Source organism: Thunnus thynnus, chromosome 12 (assembly GCF_963924715.1).
Source record: "Thunnus thynnus chromosome 12, fThuThy2.1, whole genome shotgun sequence".
In the NCBI taxonomy this organism is placed as follows: domain Eukaryota; kingdom Metazoa; phylum Chordata; class Actinopteri; order Scombriformes; family Scombridae; genus Thunnus; species Thunnus thynnus.
The window spans coordinates 2,882,909-2,903,485 of NC_089528.1; the positions used below are offsets into that span (position 1 = coordinate 2,882,909).

The following is a 20,577-nucleotide window of genomic DNA, read 5'->3' on the forward strand; positions in this document are numbered from 1 at the left end:
GCGCCTTTCAGTCAGAGCACGGATCTCCCCATGCCACCTTGTTTGAGGACACAGACTGGTTTGCAAAGCTATGTTATCTGGTAGATATATTCAGTAAACTGAACAAACTGGAAGTGTGTCTGCAGGGCAAGGACACCAGCATCCTGAACCTGTATGACAAGGTGGATGGTTTCCTGAAGAAAGCAGAGTAAAGGGCATGTGCAGAGGGATATGTCACCTACTTTCCTATCCAGTGAGGATGTGGAGAGAACACCAGTGAAGTCAATCATAGAGGGACATTTGGCCAACTTGATTGGTGGTTTTTATTCTTACTTCCCTCACATGGAAGAGAAATATGCACAGCTGGATTGGGTGAGAAACCCATTTGTCTTGTCTGAAGGAAACAGAAGAAAGCTTCCTGTCAGTCATCAGGAAAAACTCTTTGATGTGTCATCTGACCGTGGCCTAAAGATGAGGTTTGACACATCCACTCACACAGTTTTGGGTGTGCGTGAAGAAGGAACACCCTGAACTGGAAAAAAAAAGCTTGGAGCAGCTATTACCCTTTAGATCCATATATTTGTGTGAGGCCTCCTTTTCTGCAATGACTCTGATCAAAACAAAGCAAATAAACAGACTGTGCCTGGAAGAGAATTTGATCACTGCAGGTACCTCCCTGCCCCCGAGAATGACAAAGATCCTCAGTGAAGCACAGGCCCAAGTTTCTCACTAAATCATCAATCAAAGAGACACAGTTCAATGCAACTACAATGCCAGTGCTATGAATTTAGTGATGAATTCTAAACATTTGAAATGTAGCATTGAAGTGTTTTTCAGTTACAAGGTTGTTGTTTAATAAATCAATCAGACACTGATGGTGCTGTATTGTACCTCTTTATGTAGGGTGTACATTAGTGAAAAAGTTTAAGAACCACTGGTCTAGGTTATTATGCTAAAAGTATATACATTTTGAAACCCATTTAAGTACAAAGTTATTCATGTTCCAAGCATTTAGAGTGCTTTTCATCAAAAGATGGTGTACTAAAGCAGTTTTGAGGATTGTGGTAAAATGACCAGTCTGTAAATGTACATTTACATTTATGTAGTAGTCTTGTACAAGTCTTTCAGTGCTAGCCAACTTGAATGCTTGCAGTTCACAGGGTATAGGCTAGAAAGTAGGATATTAATGCAATTTGAATAGCTGACTATGAGACACAATGTATTCCTCAGGTCCACAAAAGAAAATAAAAGAAAGACTGCTTATAAAAAAAATACATGTGGGTCACATATTGTACAAATTGCTGTAGACAAAGATTTTTTGGAAATGCTTTTGAATACTGAATTAAGGATCGGCCTTCACTTAATTTGAAAACGCAGGAAAGAATTGGAACTGACCTCTCTATCACCAACAATCCTTGACCCAAGAAATCATACTGTACATGCAAACATGAAGTTCAATATTTTCATTTCTGCATTTCAAGCATGATGCCAGGATAACCTGCCTTATTGTTGCATAGCAACCACGACTGCATCTTGATATATTAATTCCTCACACTAGAGACTTCAAAGGGCAGAATATTTGGTTATTGATGTCCAATCACTCTGATGAATGCACTGCTCGCTGATTGATTTGGACACAAAGGAGGGTCGATTTCCATTCTTCTCCACGCTTATCTGTTTGTGAATGTGCAGGAGGAAGATGCAGGAGACAGCCACTTTGATATGGAAATGTGGCCACGAACTGTACCAAGACACATTCATATACATATCAAACTCAGTTTGTCTCATGCTGCTGAAGCCAATTCACATTCCTAAGCCCGACCGGTACGCTGCACTGTACGTCTGCAATGAGACCACGTTGATGTTTTGGCTTCAAGCAGGGGACTTGACTTCAAGATGAGCACCTGGCCATCGGCAACAAATACTACTGGGTAATATTTTGAAAACTGAGTGAAGGGATTCACCACACACACACACATGCCCACATAATTTCCAGCATACGCAGACACACATATGACTCTACCTTTCATCCACTAACTCCATATGGCCTTGTGGGAAACAAAGCTATTGTCGTTTCCCACAAACTGCCTGTCAATCAGCTCCACTGATGGCTGCAATGTAAAGGAGATGACAAGTATGTGTGTATGTGTTTGTTTGTATGCAGCTAAGCCTGTATGCATGTGTGTAACATACTGGGACATACATGAAGAGGAAATAATTTCTGGAAAAGGACCACATGGTTTTACTTTAGTTATTATATTTTTAGGTGTCTTTTGCCTTTAACGACTAATTAAAGACACTAAAATATTTAGATGTTAACACCACACGTCATAGCGAGAGTTCTATCAATAAAACTGACAGCATTGCAGACAGTTATTGGAGGCACCCTCTCTTGGTTTACATATGTAACCGCTGCTGCAAAAATTACTCAGTTGAGTTTGATGATGTCATATTGAACATTTCAAGATCTGCCAACACTTAATATTTACTAATTGGTTACAAATTACCATCAGGGGCACAAAAATTTTGCATCACTGCAATTTTTTTAAATTTATTGGGGTATTTACTAAGACTGCAGATGTAAATGAGTTCAGCTGCAGTTCATATGATTTGCATTAAGTACTGCTAAATTAGATCTGATACCAGGCTCTTTTAAGGCGTGTTGATGTCTGGAAAGTAATAAAGTGCAGAAGAAAGTGTTGTATGCTGGCTGTTGAACTTTGAATATTGTGCATTCATCCCACAAAAAGGAGAATTAATATTAAATTATTAAATGAATTATTAAATAGCCTGATATCAGCTCAACAGAAAGGTCGGTGATTTAATGAATTTTGCTAAAATTCTATACTCCTTTGACTACATAAGTTCTGTAAATGGATTAAAAAAAAAAATCAGCGTACTTAATTACTGGCTGCTACAATCACATCACACTGGACCAGAGCTGCTAGAAGGCATTAAAAGTCAACAAAATAAGGAGGCCACTGAGAGAAACAGAAAGGTAACGTTGCATGAATAATGGTTATTTTATTGTTGCTCTTTTGTTTTGTGCCATAGTGCTAAGCAGAGAGTAAAGTAACTTTAAAATGCATCTTTTAATTTGTGTTTCTCTCCCTATATCTGCTATAGTCTCTCTCCCTCTGTGTGTGTCCACTAAAACATGCTAATCTTACACCTGTTTTTTCCCAGATGCTGGTTTCCTCCTTTAGTCAGTCTAAGGTGATAAATCAGGTGCTGAAGATATGGATATGAATTTCAGTGGTTCTACTTTTCTTCTAAGCAACCAGCGTTAAACCTCAGTGCGGTCGGCCATTCAGTAAATATGGAAAAATGCAATTTGACTGTTTTGTGCATAAAAATGGGCCACAAATCCTTAATAAATATCCCCCAAAGTCTGAAAAGGCACCTGAGAAAGTTTATTCAAAGGTTTTGCAATCGTTATCTGATGTGCAGAACTAGCAAACAATAGCCCTTATTTTGATTTCAGTGGGCAACTAATCTATTATTCTAATTAAACTGGTACAGTGCCCGTTCAAAACCTGCCTGTTCAGAACAGGCTGATATCTACCTAGAGAGAACACTGCCCATCCCCTAAACACCTCACACACAGGCTGTCAGTAGATGCTACAATTTACCGATGCTCCTTAAATGCCTCACATGCGGGATATCTGGAGACTACAATTTTGAGTTGAGCTGAAGATTGGATGAACTGTAGCCATTGCCAACCAGGGTATTTACTGCAATGGAAAACACACATGTTTTGCTTTTGTGTGGCTCATTGGTCTATGAGGTATGATTTTCACTTTGAGTGTGAGGGTTAGTGATGATTTAAATATCCCCTCCAGACATGCTTTTTAAAAATATAGCTCTTTACCTTAGATTTACAGTGTGCACAGAGAAACTTTCCCTCTTCAGCAGATGTTTCAAACTCTGCATATACTGTACCTCATTTGAGTGTGAATTCAATGTTTAGCAAGTATGAAACAGTATTGTGTTGAAACTGTGGTACCTTCATTGTCTCTTGATGCCACAGAAATGAATTGTTCAGGTAAATAACCTCCAGCAGGTTACTTTGAATTTAAAAGTAAGTTTACTTTGAATTCCAGTGTGGAATAAAAATGTGTTAAATATAAAAAAATAAGGGAGCTTGATAAAAGCCTAAAACCTTATCTAAGTCTAAAAACAGAGGGCCGGGCATTGACTTTTTTTTTTTTTTTTTTTTTTTACTGTTTTTCAGTGCGATGTTATATGTTTTACGAGGATGTGTAGCCTACCGCCTGCACACAAGAAGTCAGGTCCACTCTGCTGTCTGAATCCAGTGATCCAAGAGTCTTGGTGGAAACTACAACATTAATTTCACTAACAATCCATGTGGAAATTCTTATAACTTCAGCCAATTCATGAAAGAGTCCAACATTCATGAAGAGTTGTGCTGTTTGTTTCCATTGTTCTCACCTTTGGCTTGTTTGAAATAAAAAAAGGCACAACTCCACCACTTTGATGTGCTGGAGATGATGATGATGAAGCTGATTCTGTTGACTTTCTGAAGACTCTGTTTCTTTAAAGGGTATTGGTAGTTGGTTTGTATGTCATAATCTAAACAGTTTGTTTCTCATGCTTCCATCTTACAAGAGTAGGACTAGTTGTCACTTATTTAAATATGTGTAAAATATGAAAAAGAAGAAAAGAAATTTTTATAAGCACTCAAAGTCAGCAAAATATGCAGTCTATTAGGGATCCTTCACCTGTCTCATTTCTAATTTTTCATTTTGTCCAGTGTTTATCCCTCTGAACTCATTACAGGGAGCAAATCCTCTTAGAGAAGAAGAATACCTTAACATAATGGTGGAGACAATGAGGAGAGGGCATGGATGTATTATAACAGGGCACAGCCAGTTTTTCCAGTGGTCACTCACGGTATTGCAGCCCAAATAGCATTTTCCCCATAGACCACCATTGTAAGAGACGTCTGTAAAACTGTTGACAGGACACTTACAACTGCAGACAAGGTCAATTATGACTCTTTCTATTATGAACTTTTGATCCATGGAGGTTTTGAATTTTTAAAACTTCACTAAGAAAAGTGATTTAAAAAACTGTGACATCACCACAGTGTAAAGTCTATGGGCCAAGTGGGAACTCGTGGACAGGGCCAGCAGGTGAAAACCACTGCACATATGCAGTGGGCCGCACAACACGGACACAGACCTGGAAGCTAGAAACTTTTTTTTGGCATATGCGCCTGCTGAGCAATTATTTATTGTTTTAATTTATTGTTTTAATGTTTTAATTATTAGACTGAATGGGCATGTCGGTCTGGTACCCAGCTCTTATAATACATCCATTGGAGAGGGTAGAAAACAATCTCAGTATAATGAAGTTTCAAATAGTCTAGCTCTGGAGAAATTAAGTGTCTCCTGACAGACCTGATTTTTGTCTGGTGAAGACCACAGCGACATGATTAAAAAAGGGGCAGAGCTTAAACCTCTCCTGGATCGATAAAATTCAATCGCGTTTCACTTGGCTGACACATAGACTTGTAGGGTTAAGTGAGGGGAAAGGGAAAAGGAAAAGGGCTGATTGGCAGCGAGGGAGCCAGGAAGGATTTAACTGATTGGCATCTTGCCACAGACAGAAGAGAGGAACAGCGAGAGTGGAGAGGGAAGGTGTGTAGTGGATTCAGGGATTAGTTTCTGTTAAAGCTGCACTCTGCTACTTTTCACATGACAATAGGAGGTGACAAAAAAAATTGATATTTTAATAGCCTGTGTCTGTAACATGTCTGCTCATGTCTAAATAATTCCCCAATTGCCTGGAATTGACTTGTCAGTGATGTTGGGAATGTTTTCTTTGCATATGTCATGTGGATGAGGCCAGGAGAATAACAAAAGAAAAGAACAAGAGCTGGTGGCTCTGTTATGCTTTTGGGGGCATTTTGCTGGCATGGTTTGGGTCCACTTGTCTCCTTAGAGGGAAGGATCACTGCAAATCAATACAAAGTTGTTCTGAGAGATCACCTTTATCCTATGATGAAATATTTCTATCCTGATGGGAGTGGTCTCTTCCAGGATGACAATGGCCCAATTCACAGGGCGTGAGGGGTCACTGAATGGTTTGATGAGTATGAAAATGATGTGAATCATATGCTATGACCTTCATAGTCATCAGATGTCAACCCAGTTGAACACCTATGGGAGATTTTGGACTGACATGTTAGACAGCACTCTCCACCACCATCATCAACACCAAATGATGGAATATCTTTATGAAGAACAGTGTTCATCCCTCCAGAAGCTGTAGAATCAATGCCAAGGCTGAGGAAACCATTCTTCTAAAAGATATTCCCCTGTTCGGAGGTGGCGGGTTGGGTAGCTGGTTTGATCCTAACTTGCAAAAAGTGGACTGGGGACTTAACAGGTTAGGACACCTCAGGACACATTTCCTGACTTAAGAAAGTTTATAAATTGCTTTTACTGCTTTTCCTAGTTATAAAAGTAGTAGAAGAAAACTGAGAATTTCTGTCCAGTTAGGACTGTTTTTCTACATTGAGACACTTGATAAATACAGGTCCTGATACTGGGCTGTTTCAGACACATTTTGTAGCACCCTGGTGCAAAAGAAAGTGTTCTCTGCTACTGAACCTGGAATAATACTTATAGAATGGTAATTCATCCATCAATAGGAAGGCTGTATTTAGGAGACATATTTCATAAAAGCCCAAAGTTGAATTATAAGTTGAAAAATAAATGTGAGAGTTTTGGTGGTTATCAAAACTCAGTAGACCACTACTGATTCTGCTTCAATCATATCAGAGACATCATCACTGCATAAACAGGCATGAACATCAGTCCAGTGTGTGATCACACTCTTTCATCATGACAAGCAGTCTGATGTATCCTGGACGATGCTGTCTTCTTGTTCACAAGTCAAGTTAAATGAGGGGCAGATATTATAAAAAAAAACATAGAGAAGACTCACCTAAAAGTGTAAGATTCACATAACATTCAAATAAAGCTCTTAACCACTGAATCACAAACCCTGCCTGTACACCTCGGCAGTCTCCCTGCTCACTGAATTGCTTTCAACAGTGACTAATGTTCCCTTTTCAACTATGAATCATTTTACAAATAACAAGTTCCTCAAGAGTTCAGCACACTTGAAAAAGCTTCATGTCCTCATTCTGTAAGTCTCTTGAATTTTTTTCAATAAAGTGTTCCAGGGACAAAATGCATCAGGTATCTTCTCAGTGATGTAAGTCTGTCTTTATGTGGTGGCTTGAGAGAGAGGATAGCTGCACCAAAAATTAGCTCCTGAATACGTCTTGAGCTTGGACCTAAAAAGTGGGTCATTTTGCAAAATAACCTTCAAGTAATCTTCAGAAAAGCCTCTCAACAAGAGGTAACAACATCAATCCACAAGAGCAGAAGAGAGAATATCATCTTTGGATATATTTCTTTAAATCAACTAGCTATCTAGCTATATCTTCAAGATATCTGAAGCTAATATCAGGCTTCAAATTCAAATGAGTCAAATCAAGTAGATATCTTTCAACATTGCAGTCTTTTTAGTGCCAAAGTCCCTCTTTTTATTACTATACTTCCACCACAGCTCAACAGGGAAACACTGTCTGAGGAAACACAAAGAGGAAATTTGATGCTAAAAAGACTGTAAATGTGGCAGATATCCACTTGATATGACTAACTCAGACTGCTGAAGCCTCATATAAGCTTCACATCAACTTTTAAATGACTGAGTGGACACACTGTGGATTTTGGCCTCCATCACTTACATTGAAAGCACATTTGAAGGATCTTTTAGTAGCCAGTATGAACAGGAGGAATGATTACAGCGAGGAAAACTGTTCATATGAACACCTGACTGTTATTTTAAGACACACTTGAAAAATTGTTGACATACCCTTTAATGCTCCAGGAATGTATGTACAGTGTTTTGTAGACCAATTTGGTCAAATATTTCATAATGGTGAGCCAACTTCTGTTTAATGTTCAATAACTGTCTCTTTGTTTTTAAGCAGGGGACAGGGACACAATGTCAGCACTGAGGGCCATGAATTTATGGCTTATCTCATTTCTAAAATAAGAGACCTAGCTGGCAAAGTTTCGTGCTCAAAAAGTAGCTGCCGTGTCTGTTCTGATTTGGAGGACAGTCTGAAATAAAAGCCTCCGCAGCCCTCTGATGCTAAACTGTCTGATGTGATGTGACGTGTATTGTGCTTTCCAGTGTGCATGGTTTCTCTCCGGGTGTGTATGTGAGTGTGATAGGAGGTGGTATCCATCTAGACGAAGCATTTAACAGAGTTTAAGTTTCGTCAAGTCCTCGGATGACTTCTTTTGGAGGAGCTCTACTCTAAGATCTGATTTCCTGTTGAAACCTTTATGAGGAGTTAAAACCAGGCTGACTTAGTGAAACTGGATGCTGTGGTTCACCAGGAGCAAGTGTCATGTTCAAGTTTACCCTTGAAGTGAAAGAAATGCAAGACTTCAGTTTTCCATTGGGGACGAATGAATAACTTAGCAAAAAACAAGAAAATCCAAGAAAATGGAATAATAAAACAGGCCTTGAACATTTTTCCTTTCTTTTCCCATTCCTCTCTGTCTTCTCTCTTCCAATCCTTTGTTCCTTCTGCATCTTTCTACACCTTCCTTAATTTTTTTTCTCTTTCCCGTTCCTCCAATATATACCATAGATGTTCCATCATCAGGGGGGTTTCAACGGCTGACGCTGCAAAAAGAAGGCTATTTTGTGTGCATGAGGGTGTGTTTGAATGCTTTAGTGTGTAGAGCATTATCTTGTCTAATCGCTTGGGTCAATGGAAGGTTAAGAGGCAGAATGATTGGGATCACAGCCACATCAGCACATTCCACCCACACTTGGATCACTGACAGCACATCACATGAAAAATGCTGGTGTTTGCAAAACTTGCCTTTGGTTTTTTTGTTTTTTGTTTTGTTATTCATTGTATCATGGGATATTACAGATAGGAATGCTAAAAATCTAAGGGTATACTGCTCTTTTTTAATATTTAACATACAGTATTGTTGGGCCTGATACTCAAGTATAGTAAGATACAACAAGGAAGGACACCAAGTCAAACAAAAGGAGTCCAAAACGGACTCCATCTCCCAGCATGCTTTGCTCAGTTCGCACCTTGGTGTGAAATCATCTCTCATTAGCAGAGACACACCAACACCACCGGCAGTCATGGTAACGCAGCTGTGATGTCACCGCACCTTTAAGAAGCGGCTGCATGAATTGAAGGTCGTCTGTCCATTGTAACTTCGCCCGGAGGAAGCTTTGCTTTCTCTGTGAGCCAGTTTACTAAAGGTTACCTCCTAAAGGAGCACGTTTACTTTTTCCCCACCGACTGGAAGACACTCCCTTGCTGGACAAGCTGAGACTTCCCCTGTGTTCGCCCGAACACAATCACCTGATCCAAGAGATACTGTTGTTGCAACACAGTGCTCTAAATTTGCCTGCAGAGGGGAGAAAGGACCTCCTCATCTTTAACTGAGTTGACTCCGCTGTTATCTCTACAATGCCTGCCAAGGATTAGCTGCCGTCAAACGTGCCGATAGAGTGAGAGGATAGCCCCTTCAGCATCTGAGCCGGACCCGAAAGGTGGACTGAAACATACATTATACTTGCTTTCTGAAGTGACCAACTAAGAGGTGTCTGGGCAGAGACCGTGTTATATTGTGTGTTGTTAGCTTTTAGCTTTTTAAGTTTTATTGCTTGTGTTTTTCAGCTTTAGTGCTGTTGTTTGTTGTGTGAATTGATGGAGCGCCGAGTCCCTTTGTTCCCTAACCTTGTTTAGTTGTGTTCACCACACTATACAGTCTTGTGTTTGTCCCACTTGGGACTGATGTTTGTGCCACCATGAGTGAGAAAGTAAGTTGCTTGTCAATCAGAAATCAGACAACATGCTTTATAGACTGCTGTCCATATGCTCTGTGGACAAAGCAACCGCCCCCCCCCCCACAGTCACTTTCCCTCCTCTTTCTTTCCCTCTCTTGCTACTAACCCACACAGAGTGTAAGAGTGCACATATGCTGTAAATTTGAGATTTCAAAGTATGCATGTGTTAAAAGCTCATAATGACTGAATGTACCTTTTTCAAGACTACAACTCCCTCTTGACTTTGGCCATTAGAGACGATGTCAAACATGTTGCCTTCATCTCCTGGAACAATGGAATAATCCACCTCTGCGTTGTTGCCAGCGTCTAGATCGTGGGCTCGAATCCGACCCACTGCCGAACCCACTGACGCCGACTCTGGCACCCGGAGGTGAAAAATACCTGAGAGAGTGACAGAAGTAAAAGGAGAGAAAATTAAATACAGTTTAAAAAAGAAAGTGCAGAATGATTTGACTCAATCCATCCTAACAGATAAACCAATCAAGCATTCATTCATCATTCTACATCAACCATCAGACAGCATTGTTCAAAGTTCCACTCACTCTTGGCGAAGCGCGGTGGGTTGTCATTGACATCACTGAGGGTGATGTTGATGGTGGTGGTAGAGGCTAGGCCTCCCAGCTGACCTCCCATGTCTTTGGCCTGGACGAGAACCTGGTACTCCTCTTTCACCTCGCGGTCCATGTTGGCTAGAGCTGTCCTGATCACTCCTGCAGGGGGAGAGGGGGAGGGGTGGAGAGGGATGGTTCATTGTGATATTTAGATTTCTACAGACAGACAGATATAGACTCTGGATCTAGCCTTCATTAGGCAAGCATAGCAGTACTTTACCAGCTGAAGCCTTCTATCATTGCTCATATGACTAATTAGTACCTCTCTGTGTTAGGAGCCTTTAATCAGCACTAGGGATATGCAGAGAGCCCAGCATTTGTATTTGTATCTATAGCCTATTTGTTGAGGCAGCAAAATCATTTATACTTGTATTTGTAGTCTAATAAAAGTGGAAAAAGGCGTAAACATCCAGTTTTTGTTTTTATTACACTTTTAATTTTAGGATATTAAAGTGTTAAAGTAAGTGTTTATGAATATACTATCTTATGAAGGAGTTCCCCACACCAGGTCTCCCAGATCATAGACGAGTGCACGGACTACTGAGCTAAACCAAGTGTATTCCCATTGTGCAGACAGACCATGACACAGAGACAGCACAGTGTGTAACATGTAGAGAACTTCAAAGGTGATTCTTGCTTTGCACTTTTAATTTACTGCATATTTTTTATAACCTAACTTTGTGGAAAGGAGAAAGGGAACAGGTTATCGTGAGTCCCTTTGGAGCCATTTGCACGTGTCAATAGCTCAGATTTATCTCTGGGGAACACCCCCAACTCAGGGACTGATGTCCAGATAAGGAAATGTGCATCATGTAGCGGGTGGATGTGACTCCTCTCGCTGAGACCTGCTGATAGACGTAGCAGCGGAGCAGAAGAGAGAGACTGAGATAGCGATGTAACCGACCTGCATGCTGGTATTTGACATGTTTTATTTTTTCTTCCCGAAAACAAATCATTTTTAAAATATTTTATGAAATCAATGTATTGTTATGTATTTGAATTCAGGCACACACCTTATCAGGACTGAACTAGCATGGAGTTTGAAAATCCACTAACACACTGGAGCTGGGTTGCACCAACAAGGATTCATTTTTAAACCCAATTAAACCATGGTTTAACTTTAAGTTATGCTGCACCAAACTTTAAAACTAGCTTAAAATCAAGAAGGATTCATTTTAAACCCCTCTCTAAATGACAGTTGATTTTTTACTCTAAACCTAGATTAAATTTAATTCTGTTGCACCAAAACTTTAAACTCCAATTTAAAATGTGATCTAGCATTAACTTTAAACTTGCACTTGAGGAGGTTTAACTTTTACAATAGCTGCCTTAATTTTAATTCTGGATTTACTCATTTTAAACCTAGTTTTGCTTTGCTAAACTCTGATTAGAACTAATCTTAGATTAAATTCATTTTTGTTAGTGCAACCCAGTCTAGAGGAAAGAGCAGAACTGAATCAGGCAGACACACAGCCACAAATTCAGCGCACCAAGAAACACAACTAAAAACATTTTCTACTTATTCAAGTAGAGTAGTTTCCCTCATTTGATAGAGCACCTTCCTTCTATTGAAGGGAAAACGTTTTCAAGTTAATCAATTAATCAGTCTCAAAATGATAAATTAACAATAATTTTTTAATTTATTTAAGGGTTATTCATGCTCTTAGGCGAGTTGTTCATTTAATCAGCCATCTGGCTTTCAAAGAGTTTTGACACAGTGTCTGATTCAGGTCCGTGTCATGCTGTCAGACCCCCACTTGGGTGGAAGAAGTGAAGAGGGGGTCAGTTCACTCTCCTCCATGTCTTAAAAATAATTCAAGGTTTTGATGCAGTTGAACTCAAGGGGTCTTCTTCAGGGTTTAGATACAGGAGTAACAATCTCTATCAAAATTCAAGATCAAAGTCCTGTGCTGACACTTGTAAATTCCATTCGCTGAAGAGGGCTGCTGGAAATTGTCGAAAGGGCCCGAAAAATCTAGTAAGTGAACCTTGAGTTTAGAGTATTTTATCACAGACAGAAAAGATCTGTGTGAATTATATTTTCATTTTGAAGTCAGGGTGTCTGGGCTCGACCTTAGAGAGAGGGTGAGCAGCTCAGGCATGTGGAAGCAGCTCAGAGTAGAACTGCTGCTCCATTGTGTTGAAATGTGGTTTGCCTCCAAGATATCCCCTTGTGGAGGTATTTTTGGCACATCCACATGGGAAGAGACCCTGAAGCAGGCTCAGAACTTGCTGGAGGGATTCTATATGTATCACATCTGACCTGGGAATGCCCAAGAGGAGGTGGAGGATGTGGTAAGCGAGAGGGCTGTCTAGGCTACCTTTATGTTACATACCTAAAGCTTTGTTCAAGAATTGCTTTGCACTGGCAAAGTGATGTTTTCCTGTGGCTATTGTTAGTTTCATCACAGAATTGCATCAAAATACACCACAAAAAAAAAAACAACAACCCAAAAATGGCTTTTATTGATGTCATGCTTGTCTGATAAACTTAGATTTTTCAGAACTTATAAACAGGAACACCAAGGTTCAAGAGGTCACAGACTTTTCCAGTGACTTATTTCTCTCTCTCTTATCTCTTATTTGTTCCCAACTTTGAAAGGCAACTGGTCATAGTTGTTTATGGCTTCCAAAACTCTTCTGCCAGTTTGACATTTTCACCAGAACAAAATAAAATCTTTGATGTATACCTTAATATTTGGTGAGGTCTTTCCTCACAGTGAAAGAGTCTGGATGGTGATGCATACTCTGCCTCAGAGGAAAAATGAAACATGACACCCCATGTTCAAAGTGATTACTGCTCAGTTGAGATGTCTGTTAGAGGACTGCAAAATCTTTAAGTCCCTTTTAGTGCTGGCTTTATCATTCAGGTGCCGGACTGAAGAGAAACTCACTCCCAGAACCACTCACTGTGTCATGACTGGTTTAATTTCACACTTTTTAGGAGGGAGTGGAGATAGCTGGGAATGTGAGTTGTGGGTTCACTCAAAAGTCACAGATCTGTCATACAATAGTAAGAATAACTTTTGGTTTGTTATAGAAGTTGTAATGTGCTGTCCTCTCACCTGTCTTGGGGTCCACAGAGAAGTATGGTTGGCCATGAAGAATGCTGTAGACGATTCGTGCGCTGTTGCCATATGTGGGGTCATCTGCATCAGTGGCAGTCACCTGTGTCACATAGGTTCCTGGACAAACACACACACACTCACAGGTTATGTAATTATAATTATATAACCTGTAAATATAATTATTTTTTTCTCTTCTCAGCAAAACAATGCATCCTTGTTAAAGTGTTGTGTCTAAAATGCCTGAGTACTGAACATAATGTGCCATTCAGACTTGTTTTGCCATTTTTTAACTTCTTCCACTCCCCCTCTCCTTACCATAGACCCATGTTAGTCTTTTTTGGGGGAAGTGGTGGGGGTGGGGGGTGAAAGCTAAGAACCTGAATATTAGTTCAAGATGCAGCTCAGCACTGTGGGTCAAGTTTTTCTAGTCGTAAATCTATGATAAACATTGTGTTTTGAAAGTTTAGAGTGTACAAGAGCTTAGAACATTAAGATGGAAGTATATAATGGCCATCCCCATGCACGATTGTGCCTTAGTATTGTTGGGCCTCAAACCACGAGGTCACACAGAGTGATATCTATGATAATTATGAATTATTGCTAATAACCAAACGCACTACTGCCCGTCCCAACATTATCTTCACTCTAGCTTTAAAACTGAGCCTGCTTCTGCCTCTGAACAACAGTAATGTTGGCTGAGGATGCCAGCGTCCTTGTGGAATTTATGAAGTTAAATGGTATTCTCTGGATTATTCTAGGATCTGTTTTTTTTTTTTTTTTTGCTTTTTACTATTGTTTTACTACTCTAGCAAAATAGTATTGCACTTCCATAAAGCTGGGGGATTTATGACAGACAGATAGTATAGAAGAACAGTCAAAATCAAAACAGCAGAGGTCGATATATCCTGACTTTTAGATCTTAGTGTAGGCCAAGCAAAAACAAGGCATCCTACAGCTCCCATAATGAAGCTTGATAGGGTCTTTCATTAGACCCTCCTTGCATTTGTAAATGCTCTCATTTTTCAAAGTACACACCACCAGTTTATGATTCCTAGTTAAAAATGTGAAATCTCTAAAACCAAGCTAAGAAAACCCTGATGACATAATCAGGGCAATCTCTCCTTAAAACTGGCTTTAAGATATCTGTTGCATAATGCTGAGGTGTCCACATGGGTTAGATGTCAGCTGGTGTTTAATGCCAACACTGCTTTAGAGACAATCTGATTATTTGCCATGTGTTGCAGATGGTTCAAGGATGAATGAGCAATAAATACAAACTCACAACAAAGAATTAACATCAAATCTAACTTGAAATAATAAAAGTCACTTCCTTTGTCCTCTGGGAAACCTGAACTAACAGTACACGCATATATTACACTTACATTAACACACACTAAAGGTAAGGATGTATGGGTTTTCAGTTGATTGAGGTCAGATGTGTCAAGGTTACTCAGTAAGACACTGGAAGTAGTGTTTACATGTGTTAGCATTTTATTGTCATGGCAACATCTGCACCATCTCCACTCCATCCTCTTCTTGTTGTGTTCACTATTCTGTTGTGTTAATCTCTAGTGGTTACTATTATATCCCGTGTAGAAGATTCAAATAGCCCTGTAATGCAACATATGAACTACCATTCAATTGCATTCAGACAGAACAAAAAAAAATAATACATGGCCCACTATTTACACAGAATGCCCTCTTTATTTAGTGTTAAATAGTGACTGCATGAATAGATTTAGAATAACTTGTATTTTCCTGACAAAATGATCTCTTGCAACACCTGCAAAAGGGTGTGACTTTGCTTTGTACTCCACAGTAGATGAAGGTACACAGAAATGTCGCATTCTTCATGATCTAGGTTTGAATACATTTTTTTTAACATACATTACATTTATTTCCTGAAACTCTTAACAAATCATTGCCAATACCAAATATGCAAATAAAGACAAGAGAAAAGAAATATCAAGATGACTATTACTGCTGTGTCACACTTCACACCACACAGGCACACATATCGCCAGTTTCCACCGAGAAATGTCACAATCATTAGCTGCAAGCACAAGCCAGCAGGAGTGGACAGTGTTGCTGTGGGTCCAGTGATATATATTCTATTTTATGTCAGTAGGCAGTAAATTTGCTCAAATAGGATCAATTAAAAGCAGTGAAAGTCTGGCAACTGTTTTTTCTGGACATGGTTGCAGTCCTAGGCACTGATAAATTATGAAAATTCCAATAAATAAGTATACATGGATTGATTTATTATAAATAAATAAATGGTCTCAAATTGCCACCACTGACATAAAAATATATATATAAATAAATATAAAAATATATAAATAAAGATAAGACGGGTTTTATTTTCCATCTCATGTCACATTAATTATGTTAATTATGGCATTTTATACCTGTTTTTATGTTAATTTTATGCCTATTTTTATGAATGTACTTTCTTTATTGTAAAGCACTTTGAGCTGCATTCTTGTATGAAAGATGCATATAAATAAAGTCTGTTATTATCATTATTATTATTATTATTATTATTGTTATTAAATTTTGTATAGATATTCATGGTCCCCAGACACTTAATTCTTGAAAAGCTTGACAACTACTGTATAGGATGGATTTATGTCATTTAATATTGATGGAGTCATGAAGTTTGGTATCAAATTTTTAATAACTGAGACAATGAGCTTCCTAGCTACTGTGGCCAGCTGTAGTGACAGTGTTTGCTACAGGTCTGAAACAGTAAGGGGGCATCTCTACAAAGTTTCACAGTGAATAGCTAGTATGCTCGTAGGACTCAACATCAAAATGAATGTCAAATGTAATTTATAGTATCATAGGTTATCCTACATGTAAATGTAACACAGAGGCATCACAAACCCAAAGTCAAAGCATCAACCGTCATTGACTTTCATTTGAAAGTAGAGGATGTCTGATGTTTTTGATTATATATCTGTTTATTTTAGGTGAAGGTTAAATGCTTTTACCTGCATGGTAAGTAAGAGAAGACCAACTAGCACCTGCAAAAATGATCTATCCTGAGTAATCTATTCTTAGGAAATAGCACAGAGCTCTGCAGACAAAATTCAACTGCATATATTCTGGTAAATATAATTGGCCTTGACACAAACAAAATAGGTGAATATGTGCAGTATGAAGCACTGATTCCAAGCATATCAAAAACTCTTTGAAAAGTCTGTTACTCCACAGAAAATAGTGCAGCTACAATGTTTGAAAGGGAAAAAAAAAATGTCAGCACCTATTCTTAGCAATCAACTTCTCACGGATAGGATTATGTTTTTATCATATGGATACTTGTGCTGTTTGCTACCATAGCTAATCCGCTATACAGTTTGTTGCTGTATTTCACTGCAACACAGACATACTGGGGTCAAGCTTGTGTTCTCTCAGAGTACTTCGGGCCTCAGCTGAAGCATTAACAGCTTAAGGTCTAAAGACCTTGACTGTTAAATTACCTCTCAGTAATGGTATTTAGCAGACAGATGGGCCACTAAGTCTGGCTTAGTGCACTGTGTGTGTGTGTGTGTGCGCGCTGACAAATACAACTTAATATGTCCAAGCACACAGCAAAGTGAATCTTAATAACCAAGCTGAGCCAAAAAAGCTTAGTAAATAAAATTTTGTTTATGAATTTCAATTAATGTTTCATTTAGTCCGACAAACAGTAAACACATGACAAATCATTTTACTAGCTCCTCTCACTTTTAAACACGTGTTTGGAGGACAAATGGTTGCAGGGAATCATTTCTTTACACAACTACTACATTTATTTATACTCTTTATACAACAAAATGTATTCTAAAAATGAATAATGTCTCAAATATTCTTCTTTTTGATAGGTTTTTCATTTTTTCCTGCTGCATGATGTCAAGATGTCATTTAATCCAGCTGTCCCAACACATATCAAAGCAGGATCTCAACAAATACTGGCCAGATGACATTTATTTTGAAACAGATATTCATGTTCCAAGGGATAAAATCTAATGTTTTTGTTGACTTCACCATTCATCTAACACCAACACTTTAGTAAACAAACATATAATGCTAACTGATTTCCATGACATGTTCTGAGAATTCCCAGAAGATAATGCTCAGGTCAAATTTTCAACTTTGTACAAGATACAGTACATACAAGAAATTTCCATTAAATTTCCATAAAATTAAGTTGTGAAATGGGAGGGGCTGCTCGTTCTCGAAGTGTTTTTCCCCATTCTGTATTCCCATTCCAATTTATTTCTTTAAAGGACGTTGTCAATAAACTCAGGACTCTTCTGGATAATGTAACAATCCTATAGGTTTATATTATCACCACCAGTTTCAATTATTTCAACTTTGTTTTTGAGAAATCAGGTTCTGTCCTTCATTTTGGAGGACGGCTAAGAATACGTCAATACCCATGAGCCTCAGCCGCTGTTGTTATAGAGAAGAAACCATGGGTGTGAATCAGAGCATAATGAATTCAAAGCATGTTGTTGCTGAAGTTGAAGTTGCTGAAAAATAGCCATAGTTATATATATATTCATGGCCCTCAGGGGATGAATGCTGATGTTTTCAGTGACTCTCTGATCTTTCCTTTAGCTCAGCCAGGCCTTTCGTTTTTGAATTTTCAACTTTCAAGAAATATCAAAATATAACGAGCTAACATCTGTAAACTATTGACCCCATTTCCACCTGGTATCAACATGTGATCAATATGCAAATTAGACAAATGGAGCTGTCAGACTTATCAACAAACATGATGGCTCTAAGTTCAGGTGAAGTGATGTTGCTGAATGTATTTTTTTCTGAACAGAGGAAGGACTTGTCTGTAACTTTTTGATGGCTGGATTTTTTTTGATCACACTGTACAGGTGTCATTTACAACTCCCTGAGATCTGATCATAATGTGAGCCAAACCAAATCCAGATGTGGTCTGGCCGATGCATAATGATAAAGAGTTACACTCCTTGTCCAGATTGTGCTTTCTCATCTGCAGGATGGGCCATGTTGACGTGTTGACATCCTTCTGTCCTTCAGCAGCTGTTCCTGCTGTGGGTGCTGCTAGTCATGTATCTATTGTTGTTGTTGTTGTTGTTGTTGCTGTTGCTGTTCTGCTTCTCTGTGTCCCCCCCTCCAACCTCTTCTCTCTTTCTCAACCCAACCAGTCAGGGCAGATGGCTGCCTACCCAGAGCCGGGTTCTGCTTGAGGTTTCTTCCTGTTAAAGGGGAGTTTTTCCTTACCGCTGTAGCTAAGTGCTTGCTCATGGGGGAATGTTGGGTCTCCCTCTCTGTAAATTAAAGAGTATGGTCTAGACCTGCTCCGCGTGAAAAGTGTCCTGAGATGACTTTTGTTGTGATTTGATGCTATATAAATAAATTGAATTGAATTGAATAAGATATCCAGATAGAGATCACATGTCAATACCAGGTGGATATGGGGTATTACAAAGATTATTTATGCTCCTTAGCAGAACCCTTTTTCATTTTCAAAACCTATTAGTTCTCTGTGAATTCTAGTTTAAAATCATAATTTATTATTATTTAATCATCATTTATTTTTTCAAGACTGGGGTCGATTCACAATTCTTGCAAAATGCAGGATGAAATGAGATATGTTTTAAGACACCATGTGCAAAAGTTGAACAAGAATAATAAATGAGCTGCACCACCTGCGTGTCACTGTTAAAGCTGTACAAAATACAGGTTGTCCCACGCAGCTACTGACTCTCAGCACCAGATGCTTCAGACATCCAGTTTATTAATCAGTTTCAGCACGGAGCAAGGTCTGTTCACTAATTCATCTGCTCCTGCTATTTGAGTTTCTTGACAAAACATCAGCCTGATATCTGCAGACTGCTGGCGAGATACCACTCTACTCTGACTGAACAAAGTTGAGTCTGCACACTGTTCAGTCAAATCCCTGTGCTTTTGTAACTCTCATAACCAGAGATAAGTCTTTTTTCAGTTCCCCATCACTTACCTTTTAAGTGCATTATGAAGGGGTCTTCTAATGGTCAGTATGAACAGGAGGAATGATTGTGGCACCGGTTTCAGTATTCATTTGAGCACCTGACTGTTGTGTTAAGACAGAGTTGAAATGTCTTTTAATGAATTAAGAACTATCAGCAATCAATCATTACTTTGTGGCTTATGAACATTGACCTCTTTCTACTGATATTCTCCATTGAAATGGCATTTCCGGAATGACAAAACCAAACAAGTTCATATATAATGCTTGATGGATTCTAGTGTTGTCCATTTCAGTTTTGATTATGATATCTAATAGGGATGTGCAGAAAGCTCAGTATTTGTATTTGTATCTGTATTTGTTGAGGCAGCAAAATTATTTGTATTTGTATTTGTATTTGAATAAAAGTGGAAAGAGGCTTAAAAATCCTGTTTTTGTTTTTATTATGCTTTTAATTTTAGAAAATTAAAGAGTTACAATAAGTGTTCATAAATAAACTACCTTATGAAGGAGGTCCCCACACTGGGTCTTGAACTGGAGTCTCCCAGATCATAAACAACTGCACTGACTACTGAGCTAAAACTTTACTCATCGCCTCATTGCAGACAGACCTCTAACTAACATTTTTCTTTTTTTAAATATTTGTATGAAACAAATATTTGGAAAAAAAACCCAATATTTGTACTTTGCCGAATAATGTTTTTGTATTCGGGCACACCCCTAGTATCTAATACCCACACTGTGATTATATATAGAATGTAAAGGTATGTATATTAAGGGAGGCTTCATGTAAGCACAGTGAGAACTCTGGTCCTCTTGTCTCCTGTTTTACCTGTTGGAGACATCTCAGGAACACTGGCGCTGTAGGGTCCATCTAGAAACCGAGGTTCATTGTCATTGATGTCTTGCACCTTGATGATGAACTCAGACTCTGGCTCCAGAGGAAGACCTGTGTCGATGTCCACAGCCTGGGCTTTCAATGTGTAGTAGGACTTTTCCTCCCTACAACACA

General features: G+C 38.8%; 1 protein-coding gene across 2 annotated transcripts in view; it reads right to left on the minus strand.

Moving 5' to 3' along the window:
* The window catches only part of LOC137193594 (cadherin-12-like), a 130,335-nt gene that overhangs the window by 41,740 nt on the left and 68,018 nt on the right, over nucleotides 1-20,577 (minus strand). For both annotated transcript variants that reach the window (XM_067604823.1, XM_067604824.1), the window contains exons 5-8: nucleotides 20,398-20,567; nucleotides 13,589-13,708; nucleotides 10,455-10,622; nucleotides 10,106-10,293 (exon numbers count right to left, since the gene is read on the minus strand). In XM_067604823.1, coding sequence (XP_067460924.1) covers nucleotides 10,106-10,293; nucleotides 10,455-10,622; nucleotides 13,589-13,708; nucleotides 20,398-20,567 — 646 coding nt within the window. The remainder of the gene's footprint in view (nucleotides 1-10,105; nucleotides 10,294-10,454; nucleotides 10,623-13,588; nucleotides 13,709-20,397; nucleotides 20,568-20,577) is intronic.